Source organism: Cucumis sativus, chromosome 2 (assembly GCF_000004075.3).
Source record: "Cucumis sativus cultivar 9930 chromosome 2, Cucumber_9930_V3, whole genome shotgun sequence".
Classification (NCBI taxonomy): domain Eukaryota; kingdom Viridiplantae; phylum Streptophyta; class Magnoliopsida; order Cucurbitales; family Cucurbitaceae; genus Cucumis; species Cucumis sativus.
In genome coordinates, this window is record NC_026656.2 from 15,072,107 (window position 1) to 15,092,499 (window position 20,393).

General features: G+C 30.8%; 3 protein-coding genes across 3 annotated transcripts; 1 reads left to right on the plus strand and 2 right to left on the minus strand.

Annotated features, from left to right (window-relative positions):
* Positions 1 to 3,220: 3,220 nt before the first annotated feature.
* Positions 3,221 to 5,919, plus strand: LOC101215699 (protein BOLA2). The gene is made up of 3 exons (XM_004147306.3): positions 3,221 to 3,491; positions 5,326 to 5,348; positions 5,436 to 5,919. The coding sequence occupies exons 1-3, from the start codon at positions 3,429 to 3,431 to the stop codon at positions 5,632 to 5,634; spliced, it is 285 nt and encodes a 94-aa protein (XP_004147354.1). The 5' UTR covers positions 3,221 to 3,428; the 3' UTR covers positions 5,635 to 5,919.
* Positions 5,920 to 9,088: 3,169 nt separating this feature from the next.
* On the minus strand, positions 9,089 to 12,333 carry LOC101215469 (actin-7). Its single transcript, XM_004147305.3, has 5 exons — positions 12,173 to 12,333; positions 11,079 to 11,150; positions 10,520 to 10,913; positions 9,820 to 10,433; positions 9,089 to 9,739 (listed from the first exon to the last, which is right to left on the minus strand). The coding sequence occupies exons 2-5, from the start codon at positions 11,136 to 11,138 to the stop codon at positions 9,674 to 9,676; spliced, it is 1,134 nt and encodes a 377-aa protein (XP_004147353.1). The 5' UTR covers positions 11,139 to 11,150; positions 12,173 to 12,333; the 3' UTR covers positions 9,089 to 9,673.
* A 6,741-nt stretch (positions 12,334 to 19,074) lies between these two features.
* On the minus strand, positions 19,075 to 19,938 carry LOC101222580 (RING-H2 finger protein ATL78). The gene has a single exon (XM_004147332.3). The coding sequence runs from the start codon at positions 19,850 to 19,852 to the stop codon at positions 19,142 to 19,144; it is 711 nt and encodes a 236-aa protein (XP_004147380.1). The 5' UTR covers positions 19,853 to 19,938; the 3' UTR covers positions 19,075 to 19,141.
* Positions 19,939 to 20,393: the final 455 nt, after the last annotated feature.

A 20,393-nucleotide genomic window follows, 5' to 3' on the forward strand; every position in this document is an offset into this window, starting at 1 on the left:
TCTATTCTTTCTTTCATAATTTTGTTTTCACAATTTTTATTCACTCAAAGAGGGTTGGAGTTATGGTGAAGTGTGAACAAGTAGAGCTATGGTTGATTTGAAATGTGAAATGATGATTGGTGAACATTAATTTAATTTTGATTGCTTATACTTTCCCTTTTGACTTTATCTCCAATACAAATCCAAATTCACCTAAGCTATCTTCCCTTTTCCTCTAATTCTATATATATTAACATTCAAATACTATTTTTTTTCTATACAAATATAATCCTTCAATTATTACCCTAATCCAATGCCTTAAATTATTGCTTTATCATTTCAATAAAAAGTTAAACTTTTTGGTCAAAATATTACAACTACATGTAAAATAAAAAATATAAAAAAAATTAGAAGCTTGAAGGTTGTAGAATAATAATATATATTATATTTATATAAAAAAATTGCATTCGATCATAATTTTTTTAAAAAAGTTAGTTGATAACACACTTTTTTTTACGTATTGAAAATATAACAAATATAACAAGTAATTAATGATATTGATTATTAGACATTTAAACTTGCTATTTTTTAAATTTAGATAATGTAGTAACATGGATTCTATTTTTGTTTAATAAAACATAATTTAAATAAAAAAAAGTTTTACTAATTTAGAAAAAGTATGTGACATAACAATGGAGGGTAAAATAGTAAATGTGCAGGGAGGGGTGGTGATGGGATTAGTCAAAGTCAACTAATACAACTCTTCATCTAATTTTATTGTATTTTTTAGATGGAAAGGTTGAGTTGGGCTGATGGGCCCCCGCACAGCTCATACTTGGGCTCTGGGGGGCCATTGGTGATTTCTCACTACATGCCTCACTTTACCTTTTTACCCTCAAAATATCTTTTTTTTACTCGAAAATTGTATCACTTACCTGACATTTTTCTCATATTGCGAATATAACAAGGGATATCATATGCCTATTAGAGATCTATCGAAGAGTTATCGGCTTTTAAATTTGAAACTTTTACACGGTAGAAAATATAGTGAAATGGGTAATGTTATCATAAAAAAAATCTTTTTGCTATTTTGGAAGGTGTTTCTTTTTTAATTTTTATTTTTTCATACACAATTTCTCTTCTAATAAATATTAAAAATGTATTACAAACATACCCATCTAATGCCCAATTGACATTCTAATAATGTACTGGAAGAATGTTGCATGACAATTGTAAAGAGGGTTAAAAATGTAAATGGCCATAAATATTTGATAATTAGGAATGGTAAAGAGAGGTGGGAATGGGAATTAGTAGGGAGAAAGAGAGGCGACAATGATTAAAAATGTAGGCTTGAAATGGAGTGTAGAAATTGGTCACGTAATTGAAACAAACTTGCATCTTTAATTATGTGTCCTTTTCAACCTCTCTTTTAATTAATTCATTCCTTTTTCTTTCTCAATTACTTTCTTACATAATAACTACCTAAATATACCCTTTTTGCTCACTTAAATTACCTCCAATATCCTACACCTAATCTTTCATATTATATATGCAATCATATGTATATCAACTATACCACCTCTTTTTTATGCTCACCTAAATTACCATCAACTTTATACATGTCTCTCTACTATACTCTTTTCAATATATAATAGGAGAAGGAGATATCAGTCACCTTAAAGATGTTGTGTAATGCTCCATCTACACCTAAGATTTGAAATGCATATTTGACACCTGGTGGTTCAAGCACTTTTCCACGTCCTCTCTGACTCACCTCAAACAGATATTGCTAGGATACTCATATGTAACGTTATTGGAGCCATGATCATGTGTAGAATTTGGATTTTGAATCCTAGTCTAAGTACTCAACCCAAACCGTTACATACTATACATAGTTAAATTGGGTTGACTTTGACTTTAAAGTTTTAAATTTATACATTTGCATTGATAAGACAAGACAAAAGCAATCCTACTTAAAATACCATGAAAAGACAAAAATGAAAAAAAAAATCTAAATCTCATCAAAATTATTAAATAAAAATATAAACGATAATTTAACGGTGAAACGAGATTCATATATTTCAATCTATTTCAACTACAAAAGCAAGTTTCAATGACCAAAAAATGTCCTATGCAATATAAAATTGTTAAGAAAGTATTTTAAAGGCATACAAATTCAAATTTTAAACTCATTAAAAGACGTGAAATTTACAATATAACTCCACATTACTCGAATAAATTGTTTAAAATTTTAGGGTTTTAAGATAAATAATAATGAAAAATACGAAAACATAGAAAGAGTACAAACACCAACTTATTTAGTATAGGCTTAAGGGGGCTCAAGTCACCCCTAAATTTTATCGTATAGTCTCATGTCAATAAATTTTCTGAATCCGCCACTGAGTACAAAGATAGAAAGAAAAAAAAATGAAAGTGATATCATCTATGAAGAATGCACCATTTTTTTAGTTCAAATATAAACAAACGAGAAAGAGAAAAACTCAACCATTGAAAAAGAGTCCGTTTAGAACCAATGAGTTTCAAGCCAAATCGATGATGACCTCCACTGTGTTCGAACATCAGAAGCATGCAAGCTTGTGAGCTCTAAAATTAGAGTAGCAATTGAGAATTAGATCAAAGGGGATTATCCTAAACACAAATTCCAATCACTTATCATTGAATTACGTACTTTATATCACTTATATAGTTTGATAGGTGATAGTCTTTCTAACAAACGTCCGCCACACATTGAAGTATTAATTTTATCAATGTCAAAAGAAATTTTGGACTTCCTAAATTTAGGACTAAGGTCAATGTTAAATTTCAATATAAATTTATCAATAATCAACTAAATGTAAATTGATATTAATATTCGAGAAATTTGAGTGCTTTTAAGGATACAAAAATTAATATCTACGTTATAAAACATATAACCTTTTTTCGAATAGGGAAGAAATAAGTCCTATTTGATTATATTTGATGTTGTTTATCGGTGTTTTGTAATCATAATATAAGATATGAAACCCACTTCCAAGTTTGTAATCAAATTGTGTTCTAACTCATGAACATCGTGGATGGTGCTCAATTCGATTACAATTGAAAATTAAGTGAAAATTTTGTTACGGTACAAAATTACTATTACTATTATCATTATCACAACAAAAACCGTATACAGTAAACATAAGAAAACAAAATATCAAATTAGGTTTGTGATTGAAACCTACTACGATTAATTCATTAATGAAATCTCGTTAGGATTAGATCATTTGGTAACCCTAATATGATAGGAATCTGTGAAGAACTCACTGCTCAAATTTGACCGATTAATCCCATTGTGGGCTTTGCCAAAACGATCCATGAGAATCCATTCCCCAGTTTGGGAAGAAGGAAACTATAAAGCAAAGAAGAAGAAACGGTAGAAAGGGCAAGGAGCGAGGTCAGTGAAGAATATGGGTGTCACTAAGGAGCAACTCGAATCTACTTTAACCTCTAAATTGAATCCTCAACATCTGGTTTGCTTCGTCTTCACGCTCTTTCTCTAATTTCTTCTTCATCTGATCATATCATCTTCGATTCTTCTGTTCTGATCACATGGGGTTTTCCCTTTCCCCTCTTTTCAATTATGTTTGAACTGTGGCATTCTCTTCTTGCTTGTTTAACTTCTCTAACTCCTACATACTCCTACATATTCCATTGCTTTATATTGGGGGTTGTGAAACTGCTGGGAAGAGGTTTTATATGTGACTAATTGGACTAAAGCTCTGATGGGTTTGTTTATTTTTCAACTTTTTTTGTGAAAATTGTGTTTTTAAGTGAAAACCAAATGGGGAAGGTTATCTTTTGATGCAATGGATGACTTCCCTCTGTTTTCTGTTTGTACTTGTAGATCATATAGTGTTTGAGTGGTGGATTTGATAGGTTTATGGGATCATTCACAGTGTAGTTGTTTAGGGATCATTCATCTTTAAAAAGGCTTTTTTTTTTTGTTCAATTGGCATGATTTTATTTACCGTTTTGTGATGATTTTGGTTTTAGTGTCGCTTACTGATAATTCCTCAGCCTTTTTCTATACTTATAGAAATCACCTTTTGAATTAATGGTCAAGTTTGAGAAACAAATTAAGTTCTCCAAACAAAAATGTTGTTGATAAACAAATTTATCTTTCAAGAAATAGAAATCCAACAAACAAAATTGTTATCAAGTTGATGTTGTATTAAAGCATATTGCTTACTTGCCTGATTTGGTAGGATTATGATGTTTACTATTGTTGGATTACTAAAGGAATACTATATGAATCTTCTGTGAAATGTGTTTGAACTTGATACTAGAAATTCAAAAATAGAAGTAAAGCTTCAAAAATGGGGACTGCTTTTGTCTTGAAGGGATTTGTTGTAAATTTGTTGTTTAAAGAAAGGTCTTGAAGTTTGCCCCAATGCCCATTGGCTGTCTGCAATTGTAGGGTTTATAGAAGTGAACTACAGTATGCTATTTTTTTAGTACAACAAATATGGGGTTCAAGATTTAAATCAATGACCTCAAGGAAGAGAGTTAATGCCTTAACAAATGAGCTATACTCAAGCAAACAAGGTACAGTTTTTAAAAGGGAACATTTCTCTTGAAGGAGGCTATTCTTGTTCTAGTCCTTACTAGGCTACCAATTTAAACAAACACAAAAAATTTCAAGCACCTCACACTAATAAGGAGAGCAAACTAGGTTAGAGGGTGAGGAAGTTGTAATGTGATAATATGTTTATGTCAGCCATGGGGAATTGTTTTTCCTTCAAAAAAAAGATGAAGGGGTATAGTTTATTTTCATACTTTGGCATGTATGAAATTCTAGCTCTGTGTGCATTGAGAGAGAAAGAAGACCTCGGGCTTTCTTGGCAATTTTGCCTATATTGTGAATGTATAAGTTCAAGCTCTATCCCTTCCTAATAAGGTTCTCCTTCCAAGATCCCTTGGCATTGAGGAGAAAGGAAACTCTCTTGATTATTGGCCCTGTCATGAACCCAGCCTGGCTTGAAATTCTCATCATTCAGAACTCAAATGTCTTCCTTGATCCTAATATGGCTACTATTTCTGACCAAGCTTTGCCTTTATGAAGTCCTCATTACAGAAATATCTCCCCTTCAAAATCTTCAATAGAACACGAGAAGTTTTAGAGCATAGGGATTAACCATGTAATGTAACTTTGATGAAAGTACTTGTGAATAATGTATATGCAAGTTTATTTCCTTATTACACCTTCTGGGTTTATCACTTCTGTAAGTAATTAGTATACTTCACGTTAGATAAACAAGCAAAATCAGCATCTTGAATCACTAATTATTTCCTTGTTTATTTCAGGAGGTAACTGATACATCTGGAGGGTAAGTTTTAAACCAAGCATGATTGAAGTTTTTACAATACATTTCCATTACAATTTCCTGAAACGTAAAACAATTTGTCTCCACCAGATGCGGGGCGAGCTTCGTAATTGACATTGTCTCGGAACAATTTGAAGGGAAAAGGTTGCTTGAGCGACATCGATTGGTGAATGCTGCTTTGGTGGAGGAAATGAAACAGATTCATGCTCTCTCCATCAAGAAGGCTCTGACCCCACAACAATGGAAGCAACAACAAGAAGAATCTGAAAAATCAAAATCTGCAGCTTAGAGAATGGTTTATAAGTAAAGTAAGAGCCATGATTGATAAATAAAGCATACCATAAAGCCTCTACAGTGATGGTGTAATCCTCATTCTGCTGTACTTGTGTATGAAAGTTTCTGCTTTTGAGTTTGTACTTCGTTGTGTTTAGTGAATTTCTTTTGAAATTTAGTATCTGTCATTTCAAAACGAAAAAAAAAAGAAAAATGAAACATTGGTTTTTAGAACCTATCAAAGACTTAACCTTGTATCACTTTTGAAAAATTAATCTAAACATGGTCAACCATTATGGTATGAACAGTTTTTTTTTTTTTTTTTTTTTTTTTATGGTAGAAAGGTTAAGTCTTTGATGGTAAAGTCTTAACATTGAAAACTTCTGAAACTATGATTAAATCCTAAAGAAGAAATTCTTTTGAAAAAAATCTAATTGAAGAAGAGGGAAATGTGAACTTTTGCTTCCTGTACATTGATTTAGATAAGTCTTTCAGGCTTCACACCTAGTTTGGTTTTTGAAGTTAAAAGTATACATAATTTTTTTATTTCTTGGACGAAAAATTCAAAAGGACACAGTACATGTCAATTACAGCTAAACTACGTCCAGAAAGATTTACCTTCTATGTTCACTTTGGAAGATAAAGATTTAAAAGGTAAGTTCGAAACATCTTTTCCTCACTTTTAAAACATAAATTTATCCCCTCTTGTTTACATCATTACCAACGAATTACAAAATTTCCTCTTACATCTCTTTTCCTTTTTTCTTTTTGAAGTAATGAGTTTGTTTGAGTGAAATTGAAACGTCAAATGCATGGGATAACTAGAAATCGTCAAAGTGAGAAAAATGAAGAAAACTTTGGTAGAGACAAGAGGAGATTGAGAATGAGTGTCATCGGCGAGCGGAGAGCAAAAGAGCGTGTGAGTGAGGGAGAGGAGATTGAAAGAAAGAAACCAAATAGATACAAATTTGACTAGAATTGTCCATCAAACCATAAAAAGTTTAATGGGTAATACTTCTTTTCTTAGAGGTCAAATATTTGATTAGTCAATCCTCTAAAAATTTCTAGGATATTTACTTGATTTTTCAAGTTTCGAAACGAGTCAATTAGTTCATTAAACTTTAGTCTTCTCATTATTTTACTTGTCATATTTGGCTTAATCTAAAAGGTTTAAATACATTATTATATTTCTAATCTAAAATACATATTTGTTGTATTTCAGTATAATTTCGAAACATTCACTTTTGATCTTTTACAACAAAAATAAACAACTCTCACAATTCATGGAACATGTACTTTTATTTATTTGTTTATTTTTAAAGTTTTAAAACAAAAATAAAAATAAATACACACATCTTTAACAAGTTTGAATGAAAAAGTAAAAAAGTCACGATTAAGTACAGTCTTGTAGTCATCTTTTATTACTTAGAAAAAAATTATAATTTAATATATTTAGAATGAAATATTTGTCAATTCAACTAAGTAAAATAGGTGCAACCAAATCGATCACATAGGTAATTTTCAATATAAAATTATTACAAATTTTCGTTAACTCGCAGCCACTTTAGATGTTTTAAAAGTTGCAATTTGAAGTATGTTGACAAATGTTATAGATAGATGATAGTTTCAACTTTCAAGGATTGTTTAACACCTCAACTATTTTCGGAAGACAACTTTATAATCCTACCGCGTGTTTGGATGATTAAGAAAATAACAAATTCTACATATGTGAATAAGTGACCGTCCAAATAAACATAACTCAACCAAAATAACATACACTTCACTACTCCACTAGAGTGACCACCAACCTTAACCATTTAATCAACTTTACATACAAAATGTGATCAAAAGGTTGTGTGTAGCCCAAGCTAAAGAAAATAAATGAAAATTGTCATTATTCTAATTTGATGCTATAGTTAGGATCTAACCTTGTCAAAATGAGCTAAACTGAAAAATAATGTCTCAGAGTTAAGGTCAAAAGTTGGTGTTGCTAAATTTAGCCACTATAAGTAATCAAATGCATAAAAGGTATACATTTTCAATTGTAAAAGTTAGGAAACAAAACAAAATCGAATAATATAAAAACCAAACCAATCCAATAGCTTGGTTTCTTTAGTATTAAATTGAACTTCATAGTTTGTATTTTGAGAAAATAGAGAAGTAATGGCTCAATTTGGATTTTTGTAGGAAAAATAAATGAAAACTAAACGGAATCAAATGGTATATATACCCCTAAAAATACGTTCTTATTTGTTTGGTTTTTTCTAGTGTAAATAGTTTTTTTTTTTTTTTCTATTTTTGAAAAAGCTCCAAATAAAATGATCAAATAAGAATTATAAAGTATTGGACCAAAGTTTAATTTTAAGTTAGCAAAAGTGGCCATTCAAACAAAGTGTGAAAAGTAAGAATAAAAGTTCAGAAGAAAAAACAATTGTTGAAAATCAAACAACAAACTGATAATGAACCAATCCATATAAAACCAATTCATTGATTTCGTCCTTCATTGGATATTAGTTTGAATATCTTACGTATAAAATCAAGGTCAAAACATTAAAAGCAATTCCAAACATTAAGATAAAAACGCTTACAAAAATACATTTGTGTTTGTAAACTAACTAAATCTATAAATCAAAATCCAAAATTTGCTTTCAAATCCTTAAGAACATGACCCTAAACTATGAATAAACTCAAAAGTCCCTCCAAGAAAAAGAACAGAAAAGCTTTATAGTTGAAATGCATCAATTACAAACTCAAACAAAAATGATCAAATTGGTTATGGGAAAAAAATCAACTCACAAAAAGAAGAGTGAAACAGTTGTTAAAGTTAAATAAATAGGTAGGAATGAATAAAAAAAAATAAAAAAAAAGAATTGATTAGATAGTGTAAAAATAATGAATAAAAGTTGTCAAAGAGCAAAATTATGCACATCAACTACTTTTCAAAAGTCAACAATTATTCATCAATCACTCCTTTAATAATTCTAACACCAACCTGTTGCACACTCACAACATTAACATACCCACCACAATATCACACATATTAAATTAATGCAACATTTTCTCTTTTTTTTTTTTTTTATGTGTATGTATGAATATATATATATATATATATATATATACACATTAAAACAGTCAGATCAAGAATGTGATGCTATGGCAAGAAAATAGAGAATTCATAGTAGTTATTTAATTCAAACTTAACTAAAATATTGATGGAACGCTCACATCAACAATATCAACCTCTAATATTGTCAATATTTCTCACTTTGGCCCTTGCAATTTATGGATATTTTAACCCCAGAAAATATCTATATTAAAAATGTCAATGAAAATCTTACTAAATTGTAGGGGTCCCTCCCATGGACTCCAATCTAATAATCTAAGCTTTGTGAAAGTGATGGGGGAGGGGGCACAATTAGAGAAATTAATAGTAGTAGAGAATTAAGAAGTGAATGGGGAAAGAAGCAATGTAAATATGAATGCACTATAAAGCTTCCAAGCCAATAATAAAAATATCATTTTGCATAGCTAAGTTTATGACCTCAAGGAGCAAACTGACTAATATTTGTCTTACAATAACTATTAACATTAATGTTTTCAAAAAAAAAATAGAGAGAGAGAACTTGGAATAGGGAATAGGAAATAGGAAATAGGAAATAGGAGAGATAAGAGAGAAGGATAAAGGGGAAAAAAGGGAAAAAAACATCACAATCATCTCCTACTAAAGAAAAAGACATGGTTGCAGCACAGATTTGGCAAAGGTAGGCAAGGCAAGGGAAAGATTTTGGAAGGAAAGTTGTTTTTGCCCACCAACAACATAAACATCCAGAGGGATCAATTACTTCTTAACCCGTAAATACGCAGTAGTATTACGAATCTCAAACTCATAGGGGTGTATGGGGGGGAAAGCAATGGGCATACGAATGAATGACCTCAGAAATATACCCTCCTTCCATGACCCGTATCTGAGCTCAACCGAAAGAGTTCACATTACACATGACACAAAAAAAGCCAACTAAAGGAAATAACTCACCATTCAAAGCCACATATTGAACTTAGAAGCACTTCCTGTGGACGATGGATGGGCCAGATTCGTCGTACTCACCCTTTGAGATCCACATCTGGTAAAACAAAGAGGTATTAGTGCGAGAAATGAGAACAAAAGAGAGGTTACGTGGTAAATGTGGGGAGTATCTCTCACCTGCTGGAAGGTACTGAGCGATGCAAGGATGGATCCTCCAATCCAGACACTGTATTTCCTTTCTGGTGGTGCAACGACCTTGATTTTCATGCTGCTGGGAGCAAGAGCTGTGATCTCTTTGCTCATACGGTCAGCGATACCAGGGAACATGGTAGAACCACCACTGAGAACAATGTTGCCATACAAATCTTTTCTGATATCCACATCACACTTCATGATTGAGTTGTAGGTAGTCTCGTGGATTCCAGCAGCTTCCATTCCAATGAGGGATGGCTGGAAAAGAACTTCGGGGCAACGGAATCTCTCAGCTCCAATTGTGATGACTTGTCCATCGGGCAGTTCATAGTTCTTCTCAATTGAGGAGCTACTCTTAGCAGTCTCAAGTTCCTGCTCATAGTCGAGTGCAACATAAGCAAGCTTCTCTTTCATGTCACGGACAATTTCCCGTTCGGCAGTGGTTGTGAACATGTAACCTCTCTCAGTGAGAATCTTCATCAAAGCATCAGTTAGATCACGACCAGCAAGGTCGAGACGGAGGATAGCATGGGGAAGAGCATAACCCTCGTAGATTGGCACAGTATGACTAACACCATCACCAGAGTCAAGCACGATACCTATTCAAATAATTCATTAAATATTCATCCGAATCAAAGCCTAATAGTCCCAAAATTTAAGATGGAAGGAGGAAATCAGTGTGAACCTGTTGTACGACCACTGGCATACAGTGATAGAACGGCCTGAATGGCAACATACATGGCAGGTACATTAAAAGTTTCAAACATGATTTGTGTCATCTTTTCTCTGTTGGCTTTAGGATTGAGAGGAGCTTCAGTGAGAAGAACTGGGTGTTCTTCAGGTGCAACACGAAGCTCATTGTAGAATGTGTGATGCCAAATCTTTTCCATATCATCCCAGTTGCTGACAATACCATGCTCAATGGGATATTTCAAGGTAAGAATACCTCTTTTGGATTGGGCCTCGTCACCAACATAAGCATCTTTCTGGCCCATACCCACCATGACACCAGTGTGTCGAGGTCGGCCAACAATACTTGGAAACACTGCCCTGGGAGCATCATCACCGGCAAATCCAGCCTACAAATTAAGTTTTTCAATACTTCAGAGTTCAAACCTATCAGGTATTACCAGCCTCAAGGCAAAAGAAAACCCACCTATACAGTACTTATAATTATTGAGCACATGAGTAGATCTACAACAAGAAAAAGAAACAGCTACATGTTTTAAGAACAGTGAATGTACCTTCACCATTCCGGTTCCATTGTCGCAGACAAGTGGCTGGATATCCTCAGCATCAGCCATCGTTTATAGATACTGAAAAGCACACACAAATAAACATATTATAACCTAGGATAAAAAGGACATCTGTGCAATGCATTGTTGAAATTTATAGTAAGAAGTAAGCATACAACAGACAATCCACTTTGTAATACAAGGCCCAGAGTAGAAATCATAAACATCACAACATAACAACACTTGCCAAACAATCACACTAAGAGACTCGAATTTTACAGGAAGAAACGGATCAGCTCCAAAAAATAGATTGATGCTTGGCAAAGACGATTAGCTAAAACCTAGAACATACATTACAATAAAAAATAAATAAATACAGGAAAACGACAGGCCAAAAAGATGCTCAGGGGAGAAATGTAAGCAACACGATTGTAATCAAAGAATCCTATTCGTTACGATCCTCAGCCATCAAAGTTTCAACATCTGTTTTCAACAGAGCAATGCAAGTAGCTAAGATCTTTAATCGAATTCCTTCACTAATTCAATCATGCAGAACAAAGTAAGTAAAACAAAAAAATTGCAATCGCATCTAGAAAATCAAAAGAAATTTCCAACAAATACAAGATCTCAGCTCAAATACCACAGAATTACAATAAAAACACGCAAAAGATCAAAGATCCGCCACCTAAATTCCAGAATCTAATTGCAAATGCCGATCGAAATGTCACCAAATCCTCACAAACCAAACAGATTCCAGAAAAGATTAATAATAATAACAATCAAAATCATAATCATAATAATCATCATCATCATCTCTTATCTCTCACTGCAGCAAACAGTATTAGGATTTACAAATCACGCGATTCACATTACAAACCTCAAAACAAAAACAAGAAGCGTTTAAAAAAGAGAATCAAAGAGGTAGAAGGCAAACAAAAACATAAGATGATCAAGGAAAATCAAAAGAGAGATTGATTTTTAAAAACAGGAAAGAAAAGAAGCAGATCGAAGGTGATAATAGTAGAAAAGGGAATGGAAATGTGAACGAAGGAGAGAGTAAGAGATCTAAAGAAAGAAAAGCAGATCGAGAGAAGGAAAGGTACCTTGAGGAAGAAAAGGAAATGGAAATGGAAGAGGGAAGTGAAGGAATGGAGGGGCAACTCTCCGTTTTCAAGCTCAGTCTGTCTCGGTTGCGAAGGCGAGAAGGTGAGATGGGAAAATGGAGAGAAGGAAGGAATGGAAGAGGGAAGGGAAGGGAAAATGAGAGTATTTATATGAAGAAAGAAAAAATTGGAAATGGAAATGGAAATGTAAATGTAAATGAAATGGGAATGAAATGAAATGAATGAAATTTGGAGTGAATGATTTCGAGCACCAGTAGTAAAGATAGGGTGACCTGGATGACAGCCTTTTTCTTCCCTTTCTTTTTTTTTTCTTTTTTTTCTAATTTTAATTCATTTCCTTCCCATTATTTCATTTTTCATTTCCCACACTATTTCCTCTCTCTCTCTTTTTTTTTTTTTACTTCAATTTCTTTTTCTTCTTAATAAATAAGATTTTTAGATCAACCCCTAATTAATAAATATAAACCTCATCAATTAAACTCACATCTACCAAATCCTAATCAAAATTTGTTTATTTGGAATTACTTTTCAATTGCTTTTATTCACAATTGTGAATTATTCACATTTTACTCTTATCCATATTGTTTACTACTCTTGTTTGTCTTTAAAGACAATAGTAATGATCTAAACTTAATAATAAACGTGGCTGATTCATAATTTCTATTCCGTAAAGGTAATGGGTTTGACGTAATTTTTCATTCCTCGATTAGATTTCATGATTTAATTACAAGCTTAGAAATAGACCCAACAATTCATAAGGTAAGTAAACATAAGTAAGTTATTAACTGAGGTCTATTTTTATTTTGGGAAATTGCATTAGGTGACAAAAAAAATTAGAAAAAAAAAAACAGCTCGTAACACCTTTTTTTTCCATATTGCAAATTTGGAAAATATGACGATAATCAGACGGTAATCTACTTTTAAATTTAGTATTTTTGCAATTTTGAAAAATGTAAGTGACATTGACTCTATTACCATCAAATTTTTTTGTTATTTGTGCAAACTCCTCTTTTACTTTACTATTGATGGATTACATTTCACCAGGGTTAAATGTAATCTAATATCAATTAATCTATTACTAGTTAATTTTAGTTCATTGTTACATATTATAATAGATTAAAAAATCACTAAAGTAATTATTTGTTGTAATGCTAAAACTTGTAACGATTGCGTAAGTTTGAAAGTTCAATTTTTATCATATATATTATTTAACACTTGATAGTTCTAACATTCCTCTACAACTACTCAAAACACTTACAAATATAGCAAAAATATATATGAAAAAGGTCGTTGTAGACTAACATATTTATCATTTTGGTTAGTCTATCGCGGTGATAAAAAGTAAATATTTTAGCCTAGGTTTGAAAACCACACTTAATTAATATAACAATATATTACATAATACTAAATTTAATTTGTGGCCATACTTTCTTAATTAATTACTCAATTTTACCTTCTATATAAAAAATAAGAACAACACACATATGCATTTAATTTTCCATCTTAGTTTTTGGGAAAGATCTAGTTCAACTAACATAAAATATGTACTATCAACACGAGAATACGACACATATCATTTCAAATATTTAATCTAAGGCATTAATTAATATCCATATTCAGATAATAACAAATCTTCTAAAAAAATACATGAATTAAACCTAACAAAAGTGTATGGTAACTTCGAAATATAAAGGATGGAACATAAAATAAAGTGATCATAAATACCTTCTATTAAGAAAGTTTGTAGTCTTTAAGTGAGAAAATTTCGTTCATCACCCAACCTAAAATTTAGGTGGTATATCAAATGATTTTTTTTTTCTAAATCATTCAAGAACACAGCAAATCTCATGTAAGATTAAATTTGAAAAAAAATGTAAGATAATTTTATTTTTAATCATTTTCAAATATAGCATCAAATATTTACAAAATACAGTAAGATTATAAATTCTATAAGACTTCTATTAGTACACGTAGATAGACATCGATAGAATCTAAAATTTTGCTATACTTATTGTAATTTTTTTCGACAATTTTACTGTTTTCAATAGCTTCTCTTTCAAAATTATGATTAAATATACAAATGCTTCAAATTTTAGATTTTCACATCTTTAAGTAAGAATGATGGTATCTTCAAATTTTACAACAAAACCACAAGTGTAAATTTGCTTGACTAGATATTTAACTTGAGTATCGAGTATCACAATAACTTTCACAATTTCGGTAATATATTAATGTTTATCATGAAGCTTTTTTTTTTTTCGTCATTCTTTGGATTTCACATTGAAAAAATCACAAGAGAATTAACACTCTTAATAAGGCAGATGTGTTAGTTGCTCTTATTGCTAATTAATTTTGAGATGAAACCTCATGTTATCTAATACGGTGTATCAAAAGACTTCACTTTTAATAAGATAGATATTAAGTTAATCAACTCATCGTTTAAGTTTTTCCAAGACTATTTTAAGAATAACAAAAATTTCCTACTCGAAAGAACCAATCCTCAAACTAGAACTCTTTGAACCCAACTTCAATTCTCCAAAACCGTGAATGGGGGCGGAGATAGGAGTGCATCTCGACCTGCTCAACACTATTATCATCTCTAAACTAGTGAAAGTCAAAGATTTTAAGAAAATGACAATATTTCAGGTAAAATACTATCGATACTGTATTAAACAATACCCCGTTTTCTAGATCTCAATAATTATTCTCTCTTAAAAAATCTTTCATGTTTATTTATTTTCGTACTGGAGAAGAAGAAATAACAATATCGCATTAAAAAAGTAGACTAAATACTTTGTAGTTTGTATAAAAAATACTTATAAACTTTCAAAAGTTTAAAAAGTTCTCGTAAGAAGTAATTACATTTTTTAACCATTTTCAAAATTTAACTTTTTTGTAATTTAACCTAAAAAGTAAATACTTGTAAATCTAAAAAAGAATCTATCATTTTTATAGAAGAAAAAAAAATCAAAATATATGGAGTTTGAATAACTCTATCTTCAATGTGATTTTGTGTACTATTTGAATGTTGAAAGTGGAAAGTAGATGGTGAACCATTTGAGAATATAGTAATAGATGTACAATTAGCTTTATGTTGCAAAAATATATATGTTCAAATCATCGATCTTTTTTCAGTATGCCCAATCGACACGATATAGTAATTGTGTTTGAATTTTGGAGGATGTACTTACGTATATCGATCAATTTACCACTTAATTATACTTATATATGTAATGAACAATCGCAAATAAAACTTGAAATCTAACAAAAACAGGTTTGAATCTCTTACATATTTCATTTTGTTTGCTTTATTTGATTCTCTTTTAAAACTTATTCACGAAAACAAAAAATCAATCAGTTATTAAACAACTTTTATGAAGGCAATAAATGTTTGTTTTTTTAAAAAAACTTGGCAAGAACACCTCCAAATACATAAACAAATTATGGAAATTTACTTTTCAATTTTCAAATGTTGACTTGTTCTTTTCAAATTATGCTCACTAAGAATATAATTATAAAAAACTAAACGATTATGAAACATGCCGGACCTAAATTTTTGTAGTTTTAAAAATTGCTTAATCTTTCAAATAGTTTTTTTATGTTTTTGAATATAACGAAATGAAGGTAAGTTATCTAAAAAAATACATAATAAAATTTTGGTATAGTGGTAAACATATGAAATGAGAGTTAAAAGTTGATGATGTAGTAATTAATGTGACACTTCATAGACAAACATTGGAAGTCCAAAGTTGGACATGACATGACATATAATTATATAATCTTTCTATCTCTTTCTCTTTTAAATATAGCAACATGGCATGATGATCAAAATAACACAAAATATAACTTTTTAAATTTTATTTTTCTTGATCTCTAAAATAGCTAAACATTCCACAAAACAGTGATATAGTTGTGTGTTTTGATATTAGTGCATGTGCACACATGTGTTCTTAAAAGTCCTTAACATCTCCTTTTGCCTATACTATATAGTATATATGATTATATGCATATTAGACATAGAAAAATCCCATGAATATAATAAAATGAAAGGGATATTAATTATAATTATCTATCTGGTTTGGATTCCATTTGTCTCAATATTTATGCAACACCACTTTTGCAAGAAAAAGATTTTTATAATTCAAAGTTTTTAAAAGAGAAAACCTTAGTTTATTTATTTTATTTTATGAAATTCTTAATGATTATAATGATATAAAGTTGGAGCCATTTTTTTGGTAGTGGCAAAGCATTACTTGCCTAAGATATGAAAACTTTCTTTTTCTTTCTAATATATACACATATACATGCATACACATTTGTGTACATTCACAACATTTATATAAAGGTGTGTTGAACATTTCCTTAGTAGAAAAGTTAAATTAAAAACGACGTTCTTTTTAACTTAGTATCTTTTAGTTTTAGTTTCTTGTTTCTTTTAGTTGTCGAATCAAGATCAAACTTGATCAAAACTCATGCATAACTATATGTTACCTCTTTTAACAATAACGACCATGACTAAGTTTTATTTTTCATCAAACTTAGTTAAGTGTTTTTTTTTCTTTTTTGAATTATTGGAGATCAAAATAAATTTAGTTGAAGTATATCAAAATAAGAATAATATATATAGTGACCCAAGAGACTATCAAATGGGCCTTGGGATCAAAGGGAGCCATGGGTTGAGATTGAATTGTATAGAGAAGCCAATATGATGTTATCAAGCAAACCCAATTTGAAATGCTACAAAGTTTTCCTTTTCATATACAATTCATATAGCCTTCCCTACTTCATTTCATTTAATTCAATTAGTAGTGCTCTCCCCCTCATATCCCATTTTTTAAAAAAGTGTCTTTCCCATTTATTTTTTTCTTTCTTTTTATACATTCTTTCTTCCTTTTTTTTTCTTTCTTTATTATATATAACTTTCTCACGTACAAAATAACTTCCAAAGTATAATAAATTATTGTATTGATTAGTTGTGTTCAAATATAGTAAAATATTACGATTTATTTGTGTGATAGACTACTATATGTTGCACATTTTTTTTCAGTCTAGAGAGTGCCTATAAGGCTATCTAAAATTTAACGAGATTAGATAGAAGCCCACATGGATAGCCTGGAGGACAAGGATGGAAAAGAACTCGTTTTTCTTGGATGTCGTTCTTCGAAAGGATTTGAAAAGAAATGCTACAAGCTCCGGCTATATCAAAGAAATATCTTGGACGACTAGAATTAAGAAATAACTTGACTGAAGGGTTTGAATTAAGAGATTATGGCAAGATCATGTTCACCAAGAAATGCCTCAAAATTGGATCTTGGTCTATTTGAGAATGTTCCTTTTCATCTCTATTAAATATATCTTTTCTTGGCTCTCATTTCTTTTTCAAATAAATCAAAGAACCTAATGGATCAAACTCCATCCTTGCTTGCTATGAAAGATATCGACCTTGCCTTGTAGAAGAAAGGTTATGTTTTGTTTTGGGTTGAAATAGGGCAAGTGCTCTTTCTTCAATAAAGATTTGAAACCTGTCTAGTAGACACGAACAGTGATATTTTGCTATAGTTATAAATATAATTATAGCTTCTTTTACAATGCTTGAAAACAATGGATTATTAAACAACCTTTGAATTTTACATTGTATAAAAAGTCTATACATCAAACCTTTAATAAGTACTACATGTATTGTTGATTGTGAAAGTGAAGTGGAGATCGAACCTTCAACTTCTAGAAAAGAAAATTGTGTGTCGATCGATTACGGTAGAACCCAAAACTCATTTTTATTTTATTATTGAAATACATTATTAAAATTGTTGTTGTTTTTTTTTTTTAAAAAAAAAGAAATGACAATATATATATCTTTATATAATGGTTTATATATTAAAGTACTTTAATGATATCTCCATCAAAATGAGAATTTGGATTAAATTTATGAACATTTCCCAACATAATGATTTGATGAGAGAAATGGAAGAAATGGGTCAAAACCAAACACCATCTTAGAACACACATTATAATTTAAATCAGTGGGTGAAACATCACACATGCAATTATCTTTTCTATTCTATTCTAATCACATTACATTCTTTTTATAAATATATACAAAGTCAAATATATTTTTTTTATCACATAGTATCAAGCATTATCCTTCAAATATTATTTTAAGTTCCACTTATTCCATAAAAACAATAATAATGTAGGGAGAAAATTAAATAAATAGGTTATAAAAAATAAAATCTTAATCTTGAAATTAATGTAAAAATAGTTACATTTTTCAAATGTTAGTTTACCCAAATAAAAATGTATTGTTTGATTTTATTTCGTTATATTTTTAAAAATATATATTAGAATTTAGGAGTGAGAATGAAGATAACAATAATCAAACTAACATAGAAACTAAATTATAAGTTTTTTGTGACTATTTTATATTAAAACTTTAATCAATCTCCAATCCAATTTTTTTTAAAAAAAATAAGAATTAATTTGTTGTATTTATATATAGATTTAAATTATATTTGTAATAAACCCTAATTTTCTTTTGATTATGTATATAGCAGTTTCATGAATTTTTCAAATTTTAAAAGTTAAAGATCCCAATTGAAATTGAAAACCTTTTCATTTTTTAGTTTCTGTGTTTTTAAAAATCTACCCTATTTTCTTTCCATTATTTATTGAATTCTTAGCTAAATATTTTTTTAAAAAAAACTATTTTCTAATCAAACATAAATTTCTAAGTTTAAAAACTATTTTCTAATTAAACACAAGTTTGAAAGTTTCATATAAAAGTTAGGAGGAGAAAGAGAGAATTAAAAGGAAGAAGAGAAAATGAGGAAGGAAAATTAAACAAAAATATATACAATTTCATTAAACTTTAAATCTCAAAGGCAAAAAAAAAAATTAAACTCTAAATTAATTTCCCCTAATTTAGTATTATAATAATCTCTATTAATTATATTACAGCCGTAAATTCCGTACCGGAGCTTCAGGTTCCAGCGGTGCTAAGTCTACAACCACAGACGGCGGCGGAGGAGGAGACGGAGAGTGGCCGGAAGATGAGGAGGAGGCGGAGGCGGAGGCAGAGGCAACGCCGGCGATTTTCTCACAAGTCTGAACCAAACACTGCCGACATTTAGGGCAAGAGGAGTGAGAACTCAACCACTTATCAATACACTTAACGTGAAACCCATGGTTACATTTCGGGAGAAGCCGGAGCTTGTCGCCGGTGGCGAACTCCGACAAGCAAATGACGCACTCGGGGTCGAGCCCGGGGAGGTTGAGGTCCAGGGAGAATTGAACCACGGTGAAGCTTTTGATGGCTTTCTTATGGACTCCAGTGGAGGTGGGGGTGAGGCGGTGACGGTGGTCATTGGAGACGATGAGACGGGAGCATTTCAAAGCGCATCGGATGATGGAGTTGAGGGCTAAGGAGCAGATTAAGGCGCAGAGGAGGACGGAGAGGACCATGACGACATTTGTGTCGAAGGTAGTGCTGTCTCCGCCGGAGTAGAATTCAGATTGGTCGTGGACGGCAGAGGGAGGGGCGGCGGAGGTGGTGGTGAAGGAGAGCTTGTGGAGGGAGGAGTGAAGAAGGAGTTTTCTTGAATAATGAAACACTTGATGAAGTTCATCATAAAGATAGTTTGTAGAAATAGAAGCAATTGACATTTTTTCTCTCTTTTTGTTTGAGGTTTGTTTTTGGTATTTTAAATGATTTGAGTTTGAGAAGATGAAGAAGTGAAGGTTGTGGGTGGAGAAGGAGAGGTATTTATAGAGTGATAAAGAGGTTTAATCTAAAGTTATTATTGGATTTGCTTTATAGCTTTTGTTTCATAAATCAATTTTGATTACTTAAATAGCTATCAAATCAAACTTAATTAACCTTGAATACATATTATTAATCTTGATATATATTCGTAGAACACAGTAATACTGATATCTATCAAAGATCAAGATGGTATGGATATCAAAATTTAAAACTTTCATTTAGACTTTAACAAGACTAAAAAATTTCTAAGCTTGTGGCCTTCCAATCCAATCATGATTTTTTTATTTTCATTTGGTATTTCTTTTTTAATTTTGTAATAAGTTTATTTAATGCTTATTTGTAGTTTTGTACTATATAGTATATACCCTCTTAAAAATGTATTAAAATTCCTTTGACTAAGTTTGTGAAATAAAAAAACAAAATTATATGCATACATTTTAT

Excerpts from the sequence above, each read along its gene's own strand:
- LOC101215699 (XM_004147306.3), top strand. The coding sequence starts at position 3,429 with ATGGGTGTCACTAAGGAGCAACTCGAATCTACTTTAACCTCTAAATTG. Across the intron at positions 3,492-5,325 it reads AATTGAATCCTCAACATCTG|GAGGTAACTGATACATCTGG; the intron begins GTTTGCTTCGTC and ends TGTTTATTTCAG. Across the intron at positions 5,349-5,435 it reads GTAACTGATACATCTGGAGG|ATGCGGGGCGAGCTTCGTAA; the intron begins GTAAGTTTTAAA and ends TGTCTCCACCAG.
- LOC101215469 (XM_004147305.3), bottom strand. The coding sequence starts at position 11,138 with ATGGCTGATGCTGAGGATATCCAGCCACTTGTCTGCGACAATGGAACC. Across the intron at positions 10,914-11,078 it reads ATGGAACCGGAATGGTGAAG|GCTGGATTTGCCGGTGATGA; the intron begins GTACATTCACTG and ends CTTAATTTGTAG. Across the intron at positions 10,434-10,519 it reads TGCCAGTGGTCGTACAACAG|GTATCGTGCTTGACTCTGGT; the intron begins GTTCACACTGAT and ends TTATTTGAATAG.
- LOC101222580 (XM_004147332.3), bottom strand. The coding sequence starts at position 19,852 with ATGTCAATTGCTTCTATTTCTACAAACTATCTTTATGATGAACTTCAT.